Below are 20551 nucleotides of genomic sequence, written 5' to 3'. Positions count from 1 at the left end.
TTTGTCCTATTTTTATTTGATTATCTAACTATTTTTAGACTCCCAAAACTATGGTGTAAAGACTTGTATCTTTAAAATCAAAGCACATATCATCTCAGAAGTAGTAAATCTACCACAATTGCTTAACGTCATACTTTTAGGTAATTAGCCCTTTTGTTCTTGTTTAAGTTAACCCTTTGTTAGACTGTTTATGACCTGATAAGGCGGCACCAGGTGTGGCCTGACTTGGCCACAGATTATGCTGAAGTGCTTGAAGGTTCACATTCACATTCTGTGACCGAAGAAAGTCTATCAGCTGAAATACAGATAACCCAATCTAGGAAACAATATAGAGGTGTAGGGCAGTTGGTACTTTAAAAAACCCTGGGAAATATGGCTCGCATATTGGATTGTCATGAAATTTCCAATTGATTGGTGGCATACGTAGCTGAAAATTTTATTTGTTATTAGGTCATCATTTGCACAAAACAGTCAGTCTCTTTGTTGTGCATTTTCTTTTGGCCAAGTGTCAACAAAAGAAACCCTACAAAACTTGACTTGTAGAGCCAAAATTTTGAAAAAATCCGATTAAGTTTCAGATTTTTCATAAAATTCCTGGAAAATATTGCTCTAATTTTGAACTCGTCATTAAATTTCCAATTGATTGGACTTGACAGGTGAATTTTTTTTTAATCCAATTTTCTCAAATAATAATAATGATATATAGAAAAACTAAATCGAAATCACCCGCAAAAAATTATTTAATTTAGAAATTAACAAGAAAGAGTAACATATTTATCAAAAATTATACTTATTCTACCAAATATGGTAGCAATTGATTAAATACCCAATCCATTTGAAACTACAAAAATGTTCGGTGTATATATTTCCTTCTACAGAGGTGTATAATCAGTGATCCATTAAATCGATCCGATGCGAGTGTTCAAATTCACAATGTGCTATAAATCTACATACATTACTAAAAACAAAACATTGCTCATCTCCCGAGAAACAGTCCCAAAAATGTTTTAAATTTTACATAAACTTTGTCATCTTACTTTTTAACTTAAATCAGTTTATTTAATAAGGAAAAACAAACAATCTGAGTGCCTTAAATGAATGCAGTTTATTTATTAGCAAATGTTTAGCAATGCTAATGAAATGGCGTTTTTAGAAAAACATGTTTTAAATCAATGTAAAAATTAACATTTTTATTTTTTGGTTCTTTTAGGTAAGGCATATACCAATAAAGTTGATGTACAATGTAGCTAAAAAGACTAACTAACATTTTGCCTTGTAAGGCGCCCCACATTACCTAAATTATAGCCAATGCAGTTTGTTATGCAAACAGTAAGCGAGCTTTAATGGTTCAACGATTTAATGGGCCCTGTTCTAATTTTTGTGCGGCATAATTTGACCACAGATTACATAATTGACGTTACTAATTTCTTTTACATGGTATAGTTTGCGTTGTGCTTTCGTAAACGTAGATAAAGTATCTCGTTATTAATGAATTTATCTTAACTACTAAGTAAACTGTGCGTTTTAAAGGTGTGTCTTTAAAAAAAACATTAAAATCATCATCATTTGTATTGCAGTTATCTGTACATATACGAATTTAGTTGAAACAAACAATTTAATACCATTTATGTTTTAATTCTTATTTAAAGATATTTTTGGATATTTTTCATCGTTTATGTTAATAAAACAAAATAAATGTTATCCTTAATTTATGAAGCCAAATAAAACAGAATGTTTTATCTAACTAAATGTGTTTGGCAATTGACTTGCCTAGTTTTTTTTTAAGGATTATTGTAAATATTGTTTGGACAGGCGGACAAATTTTTCGTCCATTCTTTTTTTAGCTTGAGCATTAGACAAGATTAAAGACTTTTAGATAAGGCAAACTGGAAAAGACTCTAAAAAGACTAAGGATCTAAAAAAAAATAAAAGATTTAGACAGACGAGCAACGCTATGAGTATGACTACGCCTAGGCCTACACATATGGATTTTGTATATATACAGGATAATGCCTTTTGCTGCTGCTTAATGATAGCGCTACGTATTTAGTGATCTAAAAATCAATGTTTGTCAAGTGCTTGATATTAAATGTTTAATAATAGTTTCATTTAAGTTATCCGAATCAATTTTGTTATATTTATGACATTTTAAGTAACACTAAGCGATGCAAATGTGTTTAAGAAAACTTCTTTAATTTCAAACTGGTCAATTTTTTAAACTTTAGATTTAAAAAAAATTATAAGAAAATTACTGTTCAAAAAAAAATTTGTGTGAATGATTTTCTTAGGGATTTTATTGATTATATGGCCAAATAGATCTAAAATTACTAAGCAATTAAGTATTTTTTTTTTTTTAATTAAACAAAGAAGTCAAAGAAATGTAGGAACAATAGAAGGCACATAGTTACAAAAGATTGCTAACAAATTTCACTTTAATTTCTTAGTTTCTAGGCAGCAAAAGACATCAAGCTGTGGTTACTAAAAAAAAAAAAAAATTTGTTTTTTTGTATAATTCCAGTGCTTTGCGAGTATGTCGTTCCTACACGGGAATGCCCGTGCGATCCTTGATCTTGCCGAGCACATTGACATGGACCTTGGAGTAGCCGCTGGGCTTCTTGGAGAGGCCGCCTGGAGCGGCGGCACCTGGTAGTGGAACGGCAGCCGTGGAAATGCCCACGTCAATCGATGCGGACGCCGAGGCCGAGGACAACGGCGACGAGTGCTTGGAGTCGTCCAGATGCGCTAATGATCGCTGAGTGGATAGCAATAGGTCGTCGCTGCTGGGACGCAGTTGCGCCGACGATGGCGTGTAGATGGGCTGCAGCTTGTCCACCTCGTCGTCGATGGCCTTGAACTGCCAACTCCAGTTGGGCCGATACAAAAAGGGGCGATGATCGAACCGATTGTCATCCGGACTGTAGCTCTCCATATGCACCGATGGCGTCAGCACGGTCATCTTGTGCCGATTGATGGCATAGCAGCGGAAGAAGTGCTTCACCTTGTCGGCCACCTCCTTGGGACTGAGATCACCCTTCCAGGTGGCCACCAAGCGGCAGAACATGCTGTACGGTCCGCAGAAGGACTGCTTGCGCAATCGCCCGTACTCGGACAGCTCTGCATACGACATGCCCATGTCCTGCTCGTCCGTCTGCTGCAGCTCACCGTTCTCCTGCAGCGGCTCCAGTTCGGCGGTGGGCGGCGCCTCGATAATCGACTCCAGCACGGGCAGGTTGAACCTGGATAATTAGGGATTAGGGAGTCGGTTAGATATCTAGCAACTTTTCGGGAGGATATTGAAGATATTCACTTATGTAAATCTACAGAGCGGAGGCTTTTCCTTGAACAACTTGTATGAATTTTACTTAAAAATGTTGTTTAAAAATAATATCAAGCAGAATAACTTTTTTTACTTCCATTAATTTAAATTGAATAAAATATTTAAAACCAAAGATAAGCTTTTGAACGTTTTTAAATTTTTTTTATCCTGGAACAAGATTTGGTTAGAAGCCATTTAAAATATAATTTTAATTATAATTTTGAATACTCATAAAATTTTGTTTTCAACACCTCTTATTTGTTTGTTAAAGCTTTATATTGTTCCATTAAAAAATTTGGAGAAAATCAATTTTGTAAATGGTATAAATAAAAAAAAAGTGTATAGATTTCTTAAATGGCGATGATTTTGATATTAAAAAAAATTCTATATTATTTTTAGTCATCGGATTGTCAGATAAAAGCAGTATGCTGAGCATACGATTCCAAACAAAGTTTGTGTGAACTACATTTGTTTTGATAAACTCAAAATTAAATTTAGCTTAATTCTTATTTGAATTTTATTAAAGCGATTTATTATTAAAATAGCGAAATTTTAATTGGGGTTTTATTAAAACCATTTTTGATGTTCAAATATATTTTCCTGAACTGATAAAATTTTTGTTTTTAAATCATCAGAACTAAATTCTAGTTTAATTTGAATTATGATTTAATTAAAACAAATATTTTTATCCGATGTCTAGTCTATAATGTCCATGAGTTGCTCCCCCACTTAATGCAATTATTGCTTACTTATCCTTGGCGTAGATCAGAAATCGTCGCAGATCCATTTTGGAGATCCCACCAATCGGATTGATGTCCGCCGAGGAGCAGTCGTACTTGGTCAGATAGCCGCGCAGCGATTCATCCACATTGGCGGAGCCGAGGACGAGCAGTCCGCCCGGCCGGTTCCTCACCCACAGCATCAGCTGGGCAAAGATGTAGGCCAGGACCATGCGAATCCTCGACTGGATGTTCTGCAGCGCCAGGTTCTGGCGGGCACAGCCGCCCTGCGTCCGGAATCGTGGCGTTAGACCCGTGACGACATTGAATATGCCCAGCAGAGCATTCACAGCCAAATCGATGCTGATCTCGATGTGGTAGCTGCCCAGTTGGTTGGCCAATTGGGCGGCCCGTCGTCTCGTCTCCTTGCTGCTATTCACGCTGCCCATGAAGCAGGTAACCAGCAGTCGATTGCACAGTCCGGCGGCATTATCCGGCGTATAGTCGGTGTCGGCCAAGATTTTGCGTATGTCATGCAAGACCTGGGCATCGCCCAGTTGCACAGCCTGCACAATCAGGCGGCACATGGAGTGCACTATGGTGGCGGAGCTGCTGGAGTCCACGCCGCCACTCAGGGGCAGGAAGAAGCCACCCTGACCGGATCGCCTTAGATAGTCCCAGAGCCAGCAGGCTGGCCCCAAGGCAATCTCCTCCTCGGCCGTGTGATTGGGCCAATTGAGCGGCGGCGTTGACGTCTTAAAGATGTCACTGTGCGTGGACATCTCAAAGTCACAATGGATGCGGGGATAATCCGCTGCTCCCGCAGCCGCCGTGCAGCGTGATCTCAGACTGACGCGATAGGCACGAATCTCTTCCAGATCGATGGTGGCCAACGTGACCTCCACATCCTGCAGGGCAAACTGTTGACCCCGGGCCAGGAGTTCACCATTTAGGGCTATGGCCGAGCAACCATTGAAGTACACCCGCTGGCCATCGCAGCCGCGAAGATTGCTAAACAGATAGGCGCCGCCGGCCTTGAAGCTGGCATTCCGCACCAGATCGGTGGTTATGTGCGCCTTCCTCAGCTCCATGTAGCTGCCGGAACTGTTGACGATCAGCTCCACGCCGGCCAGTGACATGTCGATGTGTTTGCTGCGCACATTCCACAGCTCCTCGCAGATCTCGTAGCCCAAACAGGTGTCCCTGGTGGCAATCACTGCATCGCCAAACGGCACCGTCTGCTGTCCCGTATGCTGGGCAATCATACGCGGCAGGACGTACTCCTCCGTCTGCAGCGATTTCGTCCAGGCGGTGAACCAGCGCGACTCCCTGTAGTTGCCATCGTCGCACATGGCCATCTTGGGCCGGATGAGCAGCAGCTGGCGGTTGAAGAACGCCACCCGGCAGTTGTAGGCCACATTGCGATGCATCACCGGCATGCCCACGTCCACCAGCATGTTCTCACTATATCAACATTATCATTACCGTTAAATGGGGCACTCCATGGCGCTTCAAGTATTCAATGGCACTCACCAGATGGGCGACATCATCACCTCCAGCAGAACCTCCCACGAGTGCAGGAAGGTGTCCGGCTCCCGGAAATGATCCTCGCAGCTGTAGCCACTGTTCGAAAATGTACATTCATTACATATTTATTTCGATTAAAAATTAATAATAATCACAATTAAATGATTTATTTTTCATTATTATATATTCGCTCACAGAATAATTATTGTTGTTAAAAGAATTCAAATTCCTAAAACAAAAAAAATTTATTTGTGAAATTTTTTCAGCGAAAAAAAAATTTTTTTTTACCGATATTGTTTTAATTTAAAAATGTTGCTCAAAGACGGATTACTTTTTTTGCGATATAAGATATTTTTTGTTAGCTTTTTAAGGGAATCAAGACAAGCCAAAAAAAAAAACAATTTCAATTTAAAATTTTTTTTATAATAAAAAATTTTTTTTTTTTAATTTCGGTTTTATTGGTCCTTTTTGATTCATTATTATTATAGTATATTATATTACTATCTTATAATATATTAAGGTAACCTAGGAACTATATATTTGGGATATCCAACAGAAATTCCTAGGGTTTTGAAACTAGTTATAAATAAGTGTAAAAATATACATTAATATATTTCAAATCTATAAGTCGATGGGATTTATTTCGTAAGTTGCCGCTTATTTTTTCAGTACATACTTTTGAACACTTTTTAAAGTGATTTTAAAAACCAAGTAATTTTTGTGACATCCCGCAATATTGCATTTATGTTAGGCTTCCAGAAAACTTAGTTAAATATTTAAGTATCGAAAATATAAAATCAGACTTTGGGCTGATCAGATGTCTTAGGTTAAAGTTTAAGGCAAAGATACCTTTGTTATAATAAATAAAATAAATAAATACTGAGTTAAAAAAAAAAAAGAAATGAAAGTGTATTCTAATTTAATTGTTAAGGGATATAACATACAGAAACGATAAAGATAATTTAAGTGTTTTGAAACTCCTTAAAAATATGTATGTCTTAAGGTAAATAGTATGTACTTACCAAACCTCCAGTTCAGGTCCTGTTCGATAGCTGGCGCCCATATCCTTGGCCTCCAGAATGGACTGCAGTATCCTGGCCATATTCCCCTCGAAGTCCAGGGACCATTGGTTCAATGTGGACACCGCCACCGTCACTTTGCGTCCCATTTTTTCGTGCTTTGTTTTAGGCTTTTTACTTTCTCCTCTGATTAAATACCTTGTTTTTGGTTGATTTGGTTTTTGGTTCCTTGTTGGTGTTACGGTTGCGCTTAGTTTTATTGTCAGTTCAAAAAATCGGCAGTTATCAACTGAAAATGAGAAAATTGGAGACTTATGAAGGTGTTTTTTAATGCCCGCGCTGTGGTGTGCACAATGCAGTTGCAATTAATTTGATGGCTGCGATTCAAATTGAGGGACTTGGTCGGCTCTCATGGCTTTTTGGTCTGTCGGCTGGCATTGTTGATTTCGGTGTTGTTGTTACGGCCAATATATCTAGGTTATTGATCAAACAGCCGCAGAGTCACCGGTGGCAGCGAGACCTGACGACCTGACGACCTGCAAATTGGCCCGCTGACGTAGCCGGCATCTAAAATTAGAGCCAAAAGGACAAACGGCGGCAGGACAACGGCGGCAAACCGGAGGATAATGCGACAGAGAGCCGCGAAAATCGCTCAATTAACCCTCCAACTTTTCAAATTGCATCCAAAAGGTTTAGATACCGATGCGATTTAGTGCAGGCAAAACTTGCATACAAATTATCTATTTAAAAGCAGCCTAATAGATGGATTATAACAAACAAATAAAAGCTTAAAATAAGTATTCAAAAAAAAATTACAATACATATTTTGCTCATTTTGAAAATGTGTAGTTTAAAGATCTAATTGGTTTTATTGACATGAAAACATAAATAAATTCATAAATAAATAAAAAAATTTAAATATTTTTTAAAATTTGTTGTAAAAAAATTGTTGCTAAAATACGATTTTATTGATTTTTTCTTTCCACAATTTGTTTTTAATAACAATACATTTCTTTCTAAATTTATTGATATATATATCAATGGTATATAGTGACCATAACTTTGATTTGTATGAAATGTAATTCATACCACTCTTAATCAATTTAATAAAATTAAAATAAAATTAAAAAAAATGTTAAGTAAATTCGAACCTTGTTCGTGAATTGCTTAAAAATACTTATGTAATTTAGAAGCTCTAAAATGTAACATTATTAAAGAGTATTGACACATGTGTATTGAGGGGGTAAGAGTTCTAGTTTGGGTAAATCCCTTAACCCTTGCGAGTGTGTTGCAATTTGAAAATTCCGCATCAAGTTGCGGAATTTCCGGTGTTTTGGCCACTTCCTTTTACACCCCTTTTACTTTCCCTGAATTTCCATTGCTTTTTCCCCAAAACTTCACAAATTCCCTGCTGCCCTGTTACCGCAGGCTCCATATATCATCATTCATGACGCACTTTTGGCATTTCAAGCTGAAAAATTGAAAGCCAAATGAAAAACGGCTACACAGCGAAAAACTAAAATTTTATTTCATCACAAAAAATTTGATTTCTAAATAAAATTTTGAATTTGTGTTTTTTTTAAATTAATTATAATAAATATTATTAGCAAACCTATTAAATTTTACGAATTAAATTTAAAATTCTTTTTATTTTTTAATGTGATGAAATAAAAGAATCGTTATTATGTTATATTTATGCAATGTTTCCATTAAAATTTCTGGATCTCTTAATCTTTGGATAAAGCTATAGCAGCTTTGTTATTGATAAAATATCTGATATTTTGTAATATTTTCTCTCCATGTTTTTTTTCTTCTGCCTCACTTAACCAAAAAACCTTATGCAAATTTACTTTGCCAGGCAACAAAAGTTTAAAACACGCAGCGCACACACACCTTCGCTCGCACACATGCATGCATGCATGAGGTGAAATTTCGCATAAAGTTCAGAGTTCATTTAGTTGGCCCGTAGAAGTCGCGCATATTTCATTTCTCCCGTCGCTTGATGGCTGACAGGAGCACTCTACCCAAGCTCAAGTCCAAAAAAACCCCTTCACAGACCCCAACCCATCAACAGCCTCATATCCCTCATATCCTCATAAAATGACTGACAAAGTTGCGTTTAGGATTTTTCGACGCCTCGGCGTTTGTGGAAATGTGTGAAGGTGGACTGTCAGGTGCAGGGCTGCCAATTTTGTATAAATAAAAGAAAAATAAGACAGGAAGAGTAACAAAAATGTTGTGTTTTCGTTAGATATTGTATTTGTCTTAAACGAAAAAGAAAGCTAGTTTCGGCAAGCCGAAGTTTATTTGCCCTTGAAACTATAATAAACATATATTATACTAACGATTACATATCTGGAGATATATGCAATGTTATGTATTTTGTTTATTTAATTATTTGCTTAAAAATAGCGAAGCTAAATTCATTCAGGGTGGGAAATACCCTAACTAATTTGCAAAATCTTACTGAAATTATAAAACCCTTAGAAGTATAGATTTAAAATGTACGATAAGCAAAAAAGTATGTTATTTTAAATATAAATTTACGGGAATCGGAAATTTTTTTTAAAGAAAATATCTGAATTTCGAAACTGAAACATTGTAGTGTTTTACAATTTACGTTATTTGTAAAAAAAAATGTACACAAAAAACTATTTCCAGTTTAATTTCAAGAAAGCCATTATGGGTGTTCAAATTTCCGCAACAACAGCGTTGGTCAGGTGTGTTGGGAATGTGGTCGCTGGGGGCGTGGCATATCAACGGGTGAGTGTGTGTGTTTGTGTGCGAGTATGTGCGTGTCGCAAGCGAAATGCATTGAACTTTGACCCGCAGCAAAGGGCAAAGCTTCAGGACAAAAAACAAAAGGCCGACATCGTGGAGAAGTGAAAAACTGGAGAAAGCGGGAATGCAGAATGCAGAATGAAAAAAAAACTTTTGCCAATTGGCAGCCAATTTTTTAATGGCACATAATCAACAGTGGCAGCGGAATGGAATGGATGGTATGTTGGGGAATCCGATAAATATGCCAGCATATACGATTATCTGCGATAATGGGTGTCGATTCGAAACGATTATTTTCGCTTTGTGAATCCGACACCGACTTTGGTTTTAACAATATGATTTCAAGAAATCGGCCTTTGTGCTTGAAAACAGTTGCAGTTTTATTTCAATTACCTATTTTTTATAATTTAAAATTATAAGAGTTCCTAAGCATTAAGGACTGTTTTCTTGTTGTTATGCTAAGCTAAAAGTTCATAACACAATTTTAATCATATTTTTGCTTGCCGTACGGACAATAATAATATTAATATAGAAGTATAGTACAATATCGTTAAATTCAACCTTCATTTATTGTAATGTTATTTTATTTAATATACTCTACATTTATATTATTTCATATATTTTTATATATATTATATATATATAAATATTTGTTACATTTTTTTTTGTCAAAAATGAAAACCAAACAATAAAATAAAAAATATTTTATCAAATATACACATTCAAGAGTTCTTTATAAAAATAATAAATAATAAGTCCTCAAAAAAAAAAACATTTAAGTTAAATTTATTTAATTATTAAATAGGCAAATAAAATGTCGTTTTCTATCAAAAGAGTTTGCTATCTTAAAAAAGTGCTACAGAATTTAACTAGCAATTTGAAGAACTTCCTGGATATTAACACAAAAGGACACCCTGTTTTCCGATGGACTCGCATGTGCATTATGGACCTAGGTGCTGGCACGCCAGGCGACCTGCTCTTTTGACTTGGCAGAGGATCGGGGCAACGGTAGTGGAAGTGGATGTGGAACTGGAACTGGAAAATGGGACAGGTAATGGGAAAGGGATAGGGACAGGGAGAGGGACAGGGACAGGGAGAGGAAAGTCATTGGCAGCGACGCCGCATCCCGGAGCCTTTTCCGCTGATAGCTGCCACTAATGCAACTAATTCGCTTTGATTTGTTTGCCAGCCCGCGTCGCATTGTCACGAAGTGTTTCCCGTTTCCTTTCCGACTTTTCCGGCTTTTCCGGCGGCATCGGATCCCATCCGGTGGCCAGTAGCCAGTTACCCGGTATCCGGCGTCGGGCGCCGTTCACCGTTAACATTTACCGCTCGCACCAAGGTGAAAATACCGCTCCGCTGGAATCGTACACTGGGAAAAAATCTATTAATTGCTATCTATTACTCATGTGTATAAGGAAATAACACACATTTTGCGGTTTACATTTAAAAGTCACCACACATTGGTGTAATTGGTAAAGTTAGAAAAATAATTAAATTTTAATTTGCATTAGCAAATTTTTTTTAATTTTGAGCCATGAAAAAAATTCAATAAATTCCATTGACCATTGCGAACAGTTTTCTTCAAGTGTACGGGTAAAATAAGGAGCGAGTCAGCGGAATAAAGAATGAGCGAGGTAATCGCAGTGTGCCGGTCGATTTTGAAACTCAGTTCCCATCGATTCCCGCAGTTAAGTAGGCTCTGATACTTCAGTTCTATTTGGCCCACTACACACACTAGACACACACAGCACATCCAGAAAAAACCCCATCCGAATACCCCACATTTATTTACACCCTTTTGCAATTCTATAGAACACACATGAGCACACGAAAAGTTAAAATACCATTCCAAATCGGAGAAAAATTCAGCATTAGGCTCGTCTAGCGAAATAGCGACCACAAATTGGTACATCGAAGAACACAGTATCCGGACACAAACACAGCCAACTGAAGACCTGGAAATCCCACAAGATCCTCAGATCGTTAAGTGAAAAGCCATCCGGAAAAGCCGAGCCCAGCTCCAGAAATGCAGAAGGGCGTCAAGGACAAGGAGAACCGGAATGCGACGATGGGTCCGGAGATCTGCGAGTTCCACCAGCAGCAGCAGCCGCCATCAAAACAAAACGAAGGTGAGTCAAAGTCGGTGCGGTTATACCATACTAGACAATTAAGGTTTTCACTAAGCTCATGTTAAATTGATGAACCTTCTGTGTGTTGTGTAGTGTACCAGCTATCCTTAATTACTATTCGTTCCCCATATTTGTCAAATAGAAAAAACAAAAACTCTGATGTTTATGATCAAAATAAAAACTACTGGTTTATACTGATAATATATAATACATTTCATATAGCATTAATAAATACGATTTTAGAGAATTAACTCTTTCATTTGAAATATTATACTAGTAATAGAAGAACACCAACTGTTAGTTTGCAATTTAAACTGAAAGTAAGCATTATAAATTATAAGGTAATAATAATGTTTTAAATGAACTAAAAATCTTGTTTAAGTAAACACGTTAATAAATAAATCTGAAAGTTTAGTTTAAACAAGTGAGTCTTAAAAATAAACTCATCTTATTGAGAAACTTTTCTTACACAATAGTTTAAGATTCAAATTATCTTAGACCTTATACTTAAATCGGGGCTTGGGCTTGGAATATTATAATTACATTTTGGCTAAATTGGTTTCTGTTCTAAATTTAAGATTATCAATAACCTATGTAGGTAGTTGGTTTTATTAATTGGGAAAGACGGCACTATTAATTATATTTCTATCTGGCTGTAAATAATACAATCAATTAGAAGAACCCTTCGAAAATCGCTTGAAATAAATCAAAGCTCAACGATAAACCTGCCCATAAAGTTCACTTTGCTGCCGTAGTTTTGGCTTTTTGCTTGCATTTGACGTACCTGACGCCTGACGTCCACCGTAAATAGTTGCAAAATTGTTTCTTTTTTCGGTGCCGGCGTCTATTTTCGTCTCGGCTCTAAATGCATATCAATAACGTAGAAATGGAGAAATGGAGAAACGGAGCACTTGCCGCTCTGTTTTGGCTCCTGTCACTGTCTTTTACTTGGCGGCGCCCCCGGAAGTACGGAAATACCAAAGGGAAGGGGAATGGTGGGGGTGGGGGTGCACGGACGGATAGTCTTCACTGTACCTGTACTGCGGGCGGCCGCAGCCAAAAATACAAAAATAAAAATATACTACACGAAACCATTGAGCAAACACACAACAAAGAATCTATAGTATAGTATATCAAAAAAAAAGAAAGAACAAAGGAGACGCAACCAATTGGTGAAGCAAAATGACATGCAAGCGACGCAAGGCTATAGGGGTCTAAGGATCGGGGGTACAGGATCAGGCGGAGGCGCCATCGGGTGTTGCAGCAAGTGTTGGACCCGGGTTTGGGTTACCCCATGGCCCTAATGACGCATTGCAGACAAAAACGATACGACGCCTCGTGGCAATATGCGCCGGATGGATACGACTATAGTGTATGACTCGAGTGTGGTGTGGTGGCAATACGGCATACGCTGATTATTTTGGCGATTATTAACCGATACTTGGCAATCAAAGATTATCTTTTACGATTACTGATTGGTATGGCGCGATGGTTGACTATTTTCGTGACTATTGTCCCTATTGTTTGATAGAAAATATTGTGTTGCTATTAATGGTGCTTACTGTTGCTCGATGACCTAAACATTTTTGCGATTTTTAATCGATGCTTGACTATCAAAAATTATTCTGTACGATATAATAAGGTATCAACATTTTTAATCTGTTAATGATATATTTTTGTTGATTGGTAATCTACCATTTTTAATCAATATTTTAAATTTTGTAAATTATTATTTTAAAACTTAAAACGTAGGCAATGCCGTCGAGTGTTAATTTAGTGCATTGTTATTAAAGTATCGTTGCTGCAAAATGGGTTTATCAGCCGAAATGGATCTGTGCCACATTTTGAAAGGGTTTCCCTTGCGTGGCGCCACCGCCAAGTCATTGAGATTGAGCCGCCCGAAAGGACCTCTTCTCTAAGGACGTCCCGCCGCTGCCAGGGCGCTGTCAAATGCCAATAAGCCGACATCGTCTCCATCTCCGGCAAAAACAACCAAGCTAAAGCTGAAAAATTGGTGCCAAGCGGGCCATGCAAAACACACAAAGGGCAGGGGGAGATGAAGCGAGGGGGCGGCTACGAGTGGGAATCGGTATTGCCAAATCAGCTATTTCTTTATCGCCCTTTTGGCTTTTTTTAAGATAAATTTTCGCTAGTGCAAATATTTGTAATGCATTATATCATATTCCATTAGGTACAACAAATTATTATTGATCGAATAATCCTTTAATTCGTTCGGTTTAATCTTTGCTCTTATTTCTATCTGTATAGTGTACAACTTATTTGTAAAATGCTTATTTCGAAATTGCGGCAATCTGTCATCGACAAATGAAATTCATGTGCCAAAATTTGGCAAAACTCAAAGAAAAAAATTAAATGTCAAGCTTTTAAGCGAAACGGTCGTGATAAATGGGATGAAATAATATTCAAACTAATATACAAACTATGCAATCGGTTGAATAACATAGGTTGTAAAAGTGATTTATTCATAGGATTGGTTTATTACAACGATTTTTTGGTAATAGAGCTTTGTTTAATTTAACTGTAAAACCGAAAACTCGTCATCACTGATGGAAATCGCTCACGCGCCAAAAAAGAAGGCAGCCGAAAAGGGGGGTGAATGAAATTTCAATGGATTTGGAGAACGAGGGACCCATATAAGCATTTGTCCCAGCTCAAACGGGATTAAGTGAGCATATTTTTTATTATATATTTTAAAATTTGAAAACAAAAGCCACGCCCAGAAGGGCAGAGGGGCCGGGTTACAATATAGATGGGGAGGACTAGGACTTGCTGCGCTGTTTATAGCCCATGTCGTGCGCAATTTATGTTAATCACAGCGGAGTTTCAAAGGGGAGGTGGAGTGAAGGGTTTGCAGTACACCCCCCTTAGTCACCCAATGTACCGCCCGCCCCCCGCCTCCTTTGCCACGTGTAGTAGGCCTACAACAAAATAACGAAAAACTATTTTTTTTTGTTGTTTTTCTGTTTTCTTTAAATACTCTAGCAAGAGAGGGTATCATATTTATGAGCTATAGTATGGAAACGCAATATCCAGATGATAGGACTCCTAAATATCATTTTGTGATATAAACACATATATTTGAAATTAGATACCAAACCAGAAATTTTATAAATGATTTAAAAAAAAAAAATAGTTCAAATAGTTACTCATACGCCAAGTAAGCCACATGAAAATGACTGTTTTTAAATAAACTGTTAAAAAAAAACCTGGCAAATTTTCTAGTTCATAAGAACCTATTACAACAAAGGTCTTCGAACATTTTAATGTTTTTCATTAAATCAATAGGAAACTTGGCCTATTGGTGTATTATTTGTTGTCCAACTATCATATGAAGTTTTTACCGATCATCATAAGCCATTGCCGCTACAGGAGGGTTTAAGGGTATATATGCATCGTTCTTTGGAACTTGAACCTTCAATTTGTTTTTGTATTGTTGTTTTTTGTCGGTGCCTTGCACAAAGGCAACGCCGTGGCAGCAACAATTTTAATGCCGTGGTTTACTGTGATTCGCAATTTCGCCAAAGGCAGCGACGTCGACGCCGGCAGCGGCCACCATTGTCGTCCGCGTTGATTTTGCAGCTCCAGCTCAGTCAGCAGTTGCGCTAGCAGCTGAGCTGAGCGAAGAAGAGAGCGACTGGAGATCGAGATTTACTGTTAGTTGGGCTGGACAGGCACGCGCGTGTTCCTCTGTCCACGGGATAAGTAGTGCTTTCTTTTTTTTCGAGTGCATCTCCTAAGATGGCGGAGAGAGAGCGGGAGGAGTTGTCAGCCTCCTTCAGCCGCCTCCTAAGAACTTTGAGCTCGGCATCGATGAGCAGACGGCCCCTCTGTGCCCCGCCCTTGGCCCTCCAGCTGCCTTTGCCCGTGCGCCAAAACGAGATGGAGAGCACAGAGAGTACGGAGAGATGCTGTAGCAGCTGCAGCGACGATAGCAACAACAATGGCGAAGAGAAGGAAACGGAAACTGGGGAGCTGGAATCCAAGGAGGAAGTGGGAGAACAAGATGAGCTGGAGCTCAAGAGAGACAGCACCGTTAATGTGAATGTGGTGCGAGCCAACTTCAAATGCAATGACATGGAATGCTCTCTAGTCCTCGGCGACTACGTGAATGGTGAGTCCCGTTAGATTCTCCATCCCCCACACAGAACAAAATTGTATGCTTAAAAAATGTGTTATATCACATTTAAATATTTACGAGACTCCACGTCAAGCGGTGCAGATAATTGGCTCTGAAGCTGGTTGCCGTTGTAGCAATTAATAGATCGGAAAAAAATGTTAAAACATTTTACCTCTATTGAGCTAAAGAATAAAAACTAATCACTGGGCAGCATCGGGACCTAAGCCTGGGCTATACAAATGTATGGTTCATCTTAATATAACATTCTGTACATCAAAATGTAACATTTTGTACATAAAACATTTGATGTTAAGCTGATTTTTTTCACGGTGCATCCGCCTTATCCTTCTTCGCACCCCCTCAACCACTCAAGATGTTCACTCAAGCGCTGTCGAAAGATAATGAAGATTCAATTTGATGTGTTAGCAGAAAAAACGGAACAAAAGAAATAACTCAAGTAGGTTAGGTTAGGAAGGCAGGATATGAGGCTTGGATTACCCTTGAAAATACTCTAAAACTTTTGTGATACATAATAGTAGGCGATTCTTGGTACAAAACGGTGATGGAATTTGAAATTGATATTGATGCGATTTATAACAAAAACACATTGAGGGTATAACTTTGACTTTCAAACAATAGTAACATTTTTGTAACGGACCTATAAACTCGACGAATTTTTGGTTTAAGTGTATATTACGTATACGTAATGTAATCGTATTCGAAAAATGTATATTGTTTAAAAGTTGTTGGCACAGAAATGTCTTAAAATATTGATCAGGCCCCTAACTTTTTTTTAAAACAATCTGGGTAGATTACAAAAAATTCCATTAATTTGGCACTCATGTCGTATATGTAATTTTTCTGAAAAATTTTCGATCTATAAAAATATTTAAAGCTACTAATACTTTGGTTTTAAACTAACTTTTTTTGGTTCTCAATATTTTCTTGTAAACTTACAGCTGAGGATGCTGAATTAGTGTTTTAATTGTAAAGGGTAGAATATGTCTCCTTCACAAAATATCTAAAAGACTTTAAATAAAAAACAACTGACTCACTCCCCAATGAGCTCTCACATCAAAAGAAGCATGCACAATTTGCAGATATCCATCGGGAATATTATTCAGCAAGTTCATAATTCGCTTTTCACTTCCAATTCGTGTACATCGTTTATCTCTGTCACAATTATTAAACAGCTTCGAAATGCGGATTCGGGGAATTTATTTTTTGTCTGAACAAAAACACACATGTCGTCCGTTGCCAAAATATGGCAAACGGAAATTTTTAATTGCAATTTGTTAATTTGCCCAAAGCAGCCAGCAGCGAGCAAAAAGAGCGCTACCGTAAATATCGGATTAGAAGAACTTTTTAAAGTGATAAACATAATTTTGTGTGTTTGAGAACCATTAAATAAATTGCTGTTTTGATAAATCCCAATGTCATGATAATAATAATACTTATTTAGTCAGGTGTAGGAATAAGTCTTTTGCATTTGCGATATTTTTTTTTCAAACGAAAACTATGATACCTCATCTTAGGTGTTTTAAACGAATTACTATATTTTGAATGAAATTCAACTTTGTAAATTGATATGACTAACTTTTTGATAAAAAATGTAATTTAATATAAAGCTTTAAGAACGATTAATGTAGTTCATCTAGTCCATTGATTGTCCATTATCCACTGTAGTTGCGAAAAGTAAGGCAATGTTCTTGGCGGACAAATCGGGGAATGGGGTGGCGAAAGCTAATCGCTGGCACAATTCGATGATTGACGAGGGCCAAGCGGCGTTGGGTGGCGAAAAAGGGGTGGGAAAGCGGGGGAAAATGGACATGGGAGGAGTACGGGAAGGAGGGGAGACAGCATGCGTTTACGGTTCGGTTAGAGAGTCTTCTTTTCGCCTTGGCAGTCACGGCGTCTTGCCAAAATAGAAAACACATAAATTGCACGATCAAGATCATTGCTGTTGCCTCTGTCGCTCCTGCTTTTCGATGTACCCTTTCTGAGGGTATTTGAAAATTGGTCAGATCATTTTAATGCCAGGGAAAATAAATTGATGGAGAATGCTTTTAACCCTTTATGGTAACTGATTTTGGAAAACCTCATATAATAAATATCAGTTTTAATATAAGGGTGTAGAAAGTGCAGCTTATTTCTCATTACTTTGTTCTTCTTCTGCTTCTTCTTGCATTTCAGCCACTTCGATGACATAATCCCATAGGCAGAAAAATAGTGGGATAAAAGAGGAGGGGAAAGAGATGGGAACACTATTGAGAGTGAGTGATTAAAAGTTGATGCTCTCTTTTGCTCTCTCCTCTCGCTCTTTGACACCTGTTCGTTTTGTGTCCGCGTAGGCAGCTGACAGCTGCTGCTTCATCCCACATAAGAACCCACGGTTTGCCATCACACCCACCCACCTCCTCTCTGATTTTCGCCACCCCGTTTGCATTTTCCACCGATTTTCGTTTGCCGCCGAGGGAGCGACTTTGACAAATTTGTTTGGCATCGAGGCTTTGCTTTGATTTGTCTTGCTTTTCTTTTTAGCTGTGACTGTTTTCTTTTTCTTGCTGTCTATTTGAATAAATAAAACCCGAGCAGCAATTGATCGTCAGGGACTAAGTGGTTAAATTGTTTGTCCAAAACAATAATATAGGGCATCGGGTGCAGCGGTAAAGCTAATTCCTTACCATCAGTAACCTATTTATAGACAATTTTTTTTTTTTAATTTTTACTAAATTCCTTTTAAAGATTTTAGTCCTTATCCACATTGTGCAATCCCAGCTCTTCTTAAGTATAAGTATAAGCTTAAGTATTGCACTGAAATTTCATTTAAAATGTTCGTAAAATTGTTTTGTCCACTGTTTATACATTCGATTAGTTAAAAAATAAAAAAAAATGTTAATTAAAATCAATTGGAAACGTTACAGAGATCTAAACGGTTTTATAAAAGAAATCTCTCGACACTTACCGAACAAACTAAAAGGTGTTCGGTGTAAACATGACCTGGAGATATCCGTAACCGTGATTCGCACCACCTTCGGCAAACATTTGTTGCTCGTTAGAATATGCACAAAAATTCCACAAATTGTGTTTTTTTCCCTTTTTTTTTTATTATTTTTTTTTTTTTGGCGTATCCAAGGCTGGTTGCCTTTGGCTTTGGCTTTGTTTGAGCCATCGAATCGAATTCATGTTCACGGCATGCCATGGATGGATGGATGGTCGGATGGGATGGCAGGTTCATAGATATGTACGGGGTGTTTTGGAGAGGACGACGAGTATAGTATGGAGGAGTGTATGGGTATGTGTAGAATGCCAGGACTACCTTGCACTTCCTTGGAACATTAGACAAAACGAGGACCGACTGAATGGGAGAGAGTGAGCGAACGAGCTGGTGAGCTGGTGAGCTGGTGTGCTGGCGAGGCATTGTTTATTTGTTTATAACAGTCGCAGTGGAAATTCGAGTTGGCTCACAACGGCTCGAATCATCGACTGCGGCTCAGTTCGGGGAAATCAGTGGTTATCATTTGACGACGCAATGCGAATGGAGCCGCAGAAAAAGCCACAAAAAATCGTCGAGTCGTCGTAGAATCGTAGAGTCGTAATCGGTGTGGGAACAATAATAATGCCGCACAAAGCGGCTTTCTTTTGATTCGATTGCATAAGGACCTGCAAGGAACATATCCAAGTGGTTTGCATTTTTTCAATGTGTGCCAAAAACGAGTGAATCGAGTGAAATCAATCAGCAAATTTGTGCTCCCATTCAAAACCATTCCACCATATAACATTCGCATTACCCCGCAATGGTCTTCCTTTTGGTCTTCCCATCATAATGCCGTAAGCATCGAAATACTATATACCATGGATTTTGGAGGCGGTCGCGTGCAGTTCCTGCAGGCTCAGCTCTTTCCCGTCTGCACGCTGACCACGTCAAGTGGAGGTAATGGATCTAAATATTTAACAATAAACTATATATGTATGTATGTACATAGGCACTCAGAACAAACCAAGTACTTCGCACTTGGTTCAGAAACATTTTTTAAAACTAAATAAGTGCGTCTACTTAGTCGTGAAATATTGCAATAAAGTGCTCAAAATCATAAAGTTAATTACTAAAATATTTTAATTTCATTCAAAAAATCAATGTCGCCTTGAAAAGGCGAAGAAAAAGCATTACTTCCATAATTTAGTGTAGAACAAATAAGTTTCCGCTTTTCTAATTTCGTATGCTTTGAAATGGCCAAATCGTTATTTACATTCATTTATAAATCAACATGACAGTTGCTAAAAGAGTTGTCGAGTAAATGCACGATGTACAATCCATTTAATAATACAGTATAACTTCTGTAACTTAAAGCAATTACTGATTGCTAGTAAAACTATATAAATTAATAGAAAATAAGAGAAGTTTGGCATTAGATACTTCATAAAAACTTTTTCTGAATGTAATTTCAAATATAAATAAACGTAAATTTATGTTCATTTCATTGCTATTGTTATAAAAACAAACTTGATTACTTTTTTTTTTAATAACCGATAGATTTTAAGTTATGAAGGACTACCAATTTTTATTGGTATTTAAAATCACAGTATTTTTATACTCACTTTCAATTTGTTGTTAGAGTTTGTTGTTACTGTTGTACGAATAGATTGTCTAAGGGCACCTCGGTGTTGTAGTTCGTTTTAGTTGTTGCTGTTACTGGTAGTTCACTGTACTACATGGCCAGCATGGGGAATTTGTTGAATGTGGGGCTTCTACCGATGTAAGTCGTCGTTCGATTGGATCCTTTCGTTTACCCTCCGTTCGTTGCCGCTTTTATTGTCCTCACCCCTTCTTGGCCCACCTGCAATCGGATAAAGTGCGGATAAATGGGAATTAGAATTAGCCGCAAAACTGTTTGATTTAAGTTGCCACTTGCGGCTGT

General features: G+C 37.7%; 2 protein-coding genes across 3 annotated transcripts in view; one reads left to right on the top strand and one right to left on the bottom strand.

The window, feature by feature from the left end:
- Positions 1-852: 852 nt before the first annotated feature.
- Positions 853-20551, bottom strand: part of LOC108138504 (glutamine-dependent NAD(+) synthetase) — a 42165-nt gene continuing 22466 nt past the window's right edge. The window contains exons 3-7 of the mRNA XM_017260738.2: positions 20232-20470; positions 6585-6870; positions 5569-5658; positions 4066-5499; positions 853-3236 (exon numbers count right to left, since the gene is read on the bottom strand). Of these exons, the coding sequence (XP_017116227.1) occupies positions 2540-3236; positions 4066-5499; positions 5569-5658; positions 6585-6730 (2367 nt within the window). The 5' untranslated portion in view covers positions 6731-6870; positions 20232-20470 and the 3' untranslated portion in view covers positions 853-2539. The remainder of the gene's footprint in view (positions 3237-4065; positions 5500-5568; positions 5659-6584; positions 6871-20231; positions 20471-20551) is intronic.
- The window catches only part of LOC108138502 (cytosolic carboxypeptidase Nna1), a 31581-nt gene continuing 22160 nt past the window's right edge, over positions 11131-20551 (top strand). Inside the window, exon 1 of one of the 2 annotated variants that reach the window (XM_041710763.1) lies at positions 11131-11494. In XM_041710763.1, coding sequence (XP_041566697.1) covers positions 11392-11494 — 103 coding nt within the window. In that variant the 5' untranslated portion in view covers positions 11131-11391. Of the gene's footprint in view, positions 11495-15238; positions 15627-20551 lie in introns of those variants that run through there. The other variant, XM_017260736.2, reaches the window with a different exon arrangement.

Source organism: Drosophila elegans, unplaced genomic scaffold (genome assembly GCF_018152505.1).
Source record: "Drosophila elegans isolate 14027-0461.03 unplaced genomic scaffold, ASM1815250v1 contig_149, whole genome shotgun sequence".
NCBI classification, from domain to species: Eukaryota; Metazoa; Arthropoda; class Insecta; order Diptera; family Drosophilidae; genus Drosophila; species Drosophila elegans.
The sequence above is the reverse complement of the archived record's forward strand: the minus strand, read 5'-3'. Positions and strand labels throughout refer to the sequence as shown.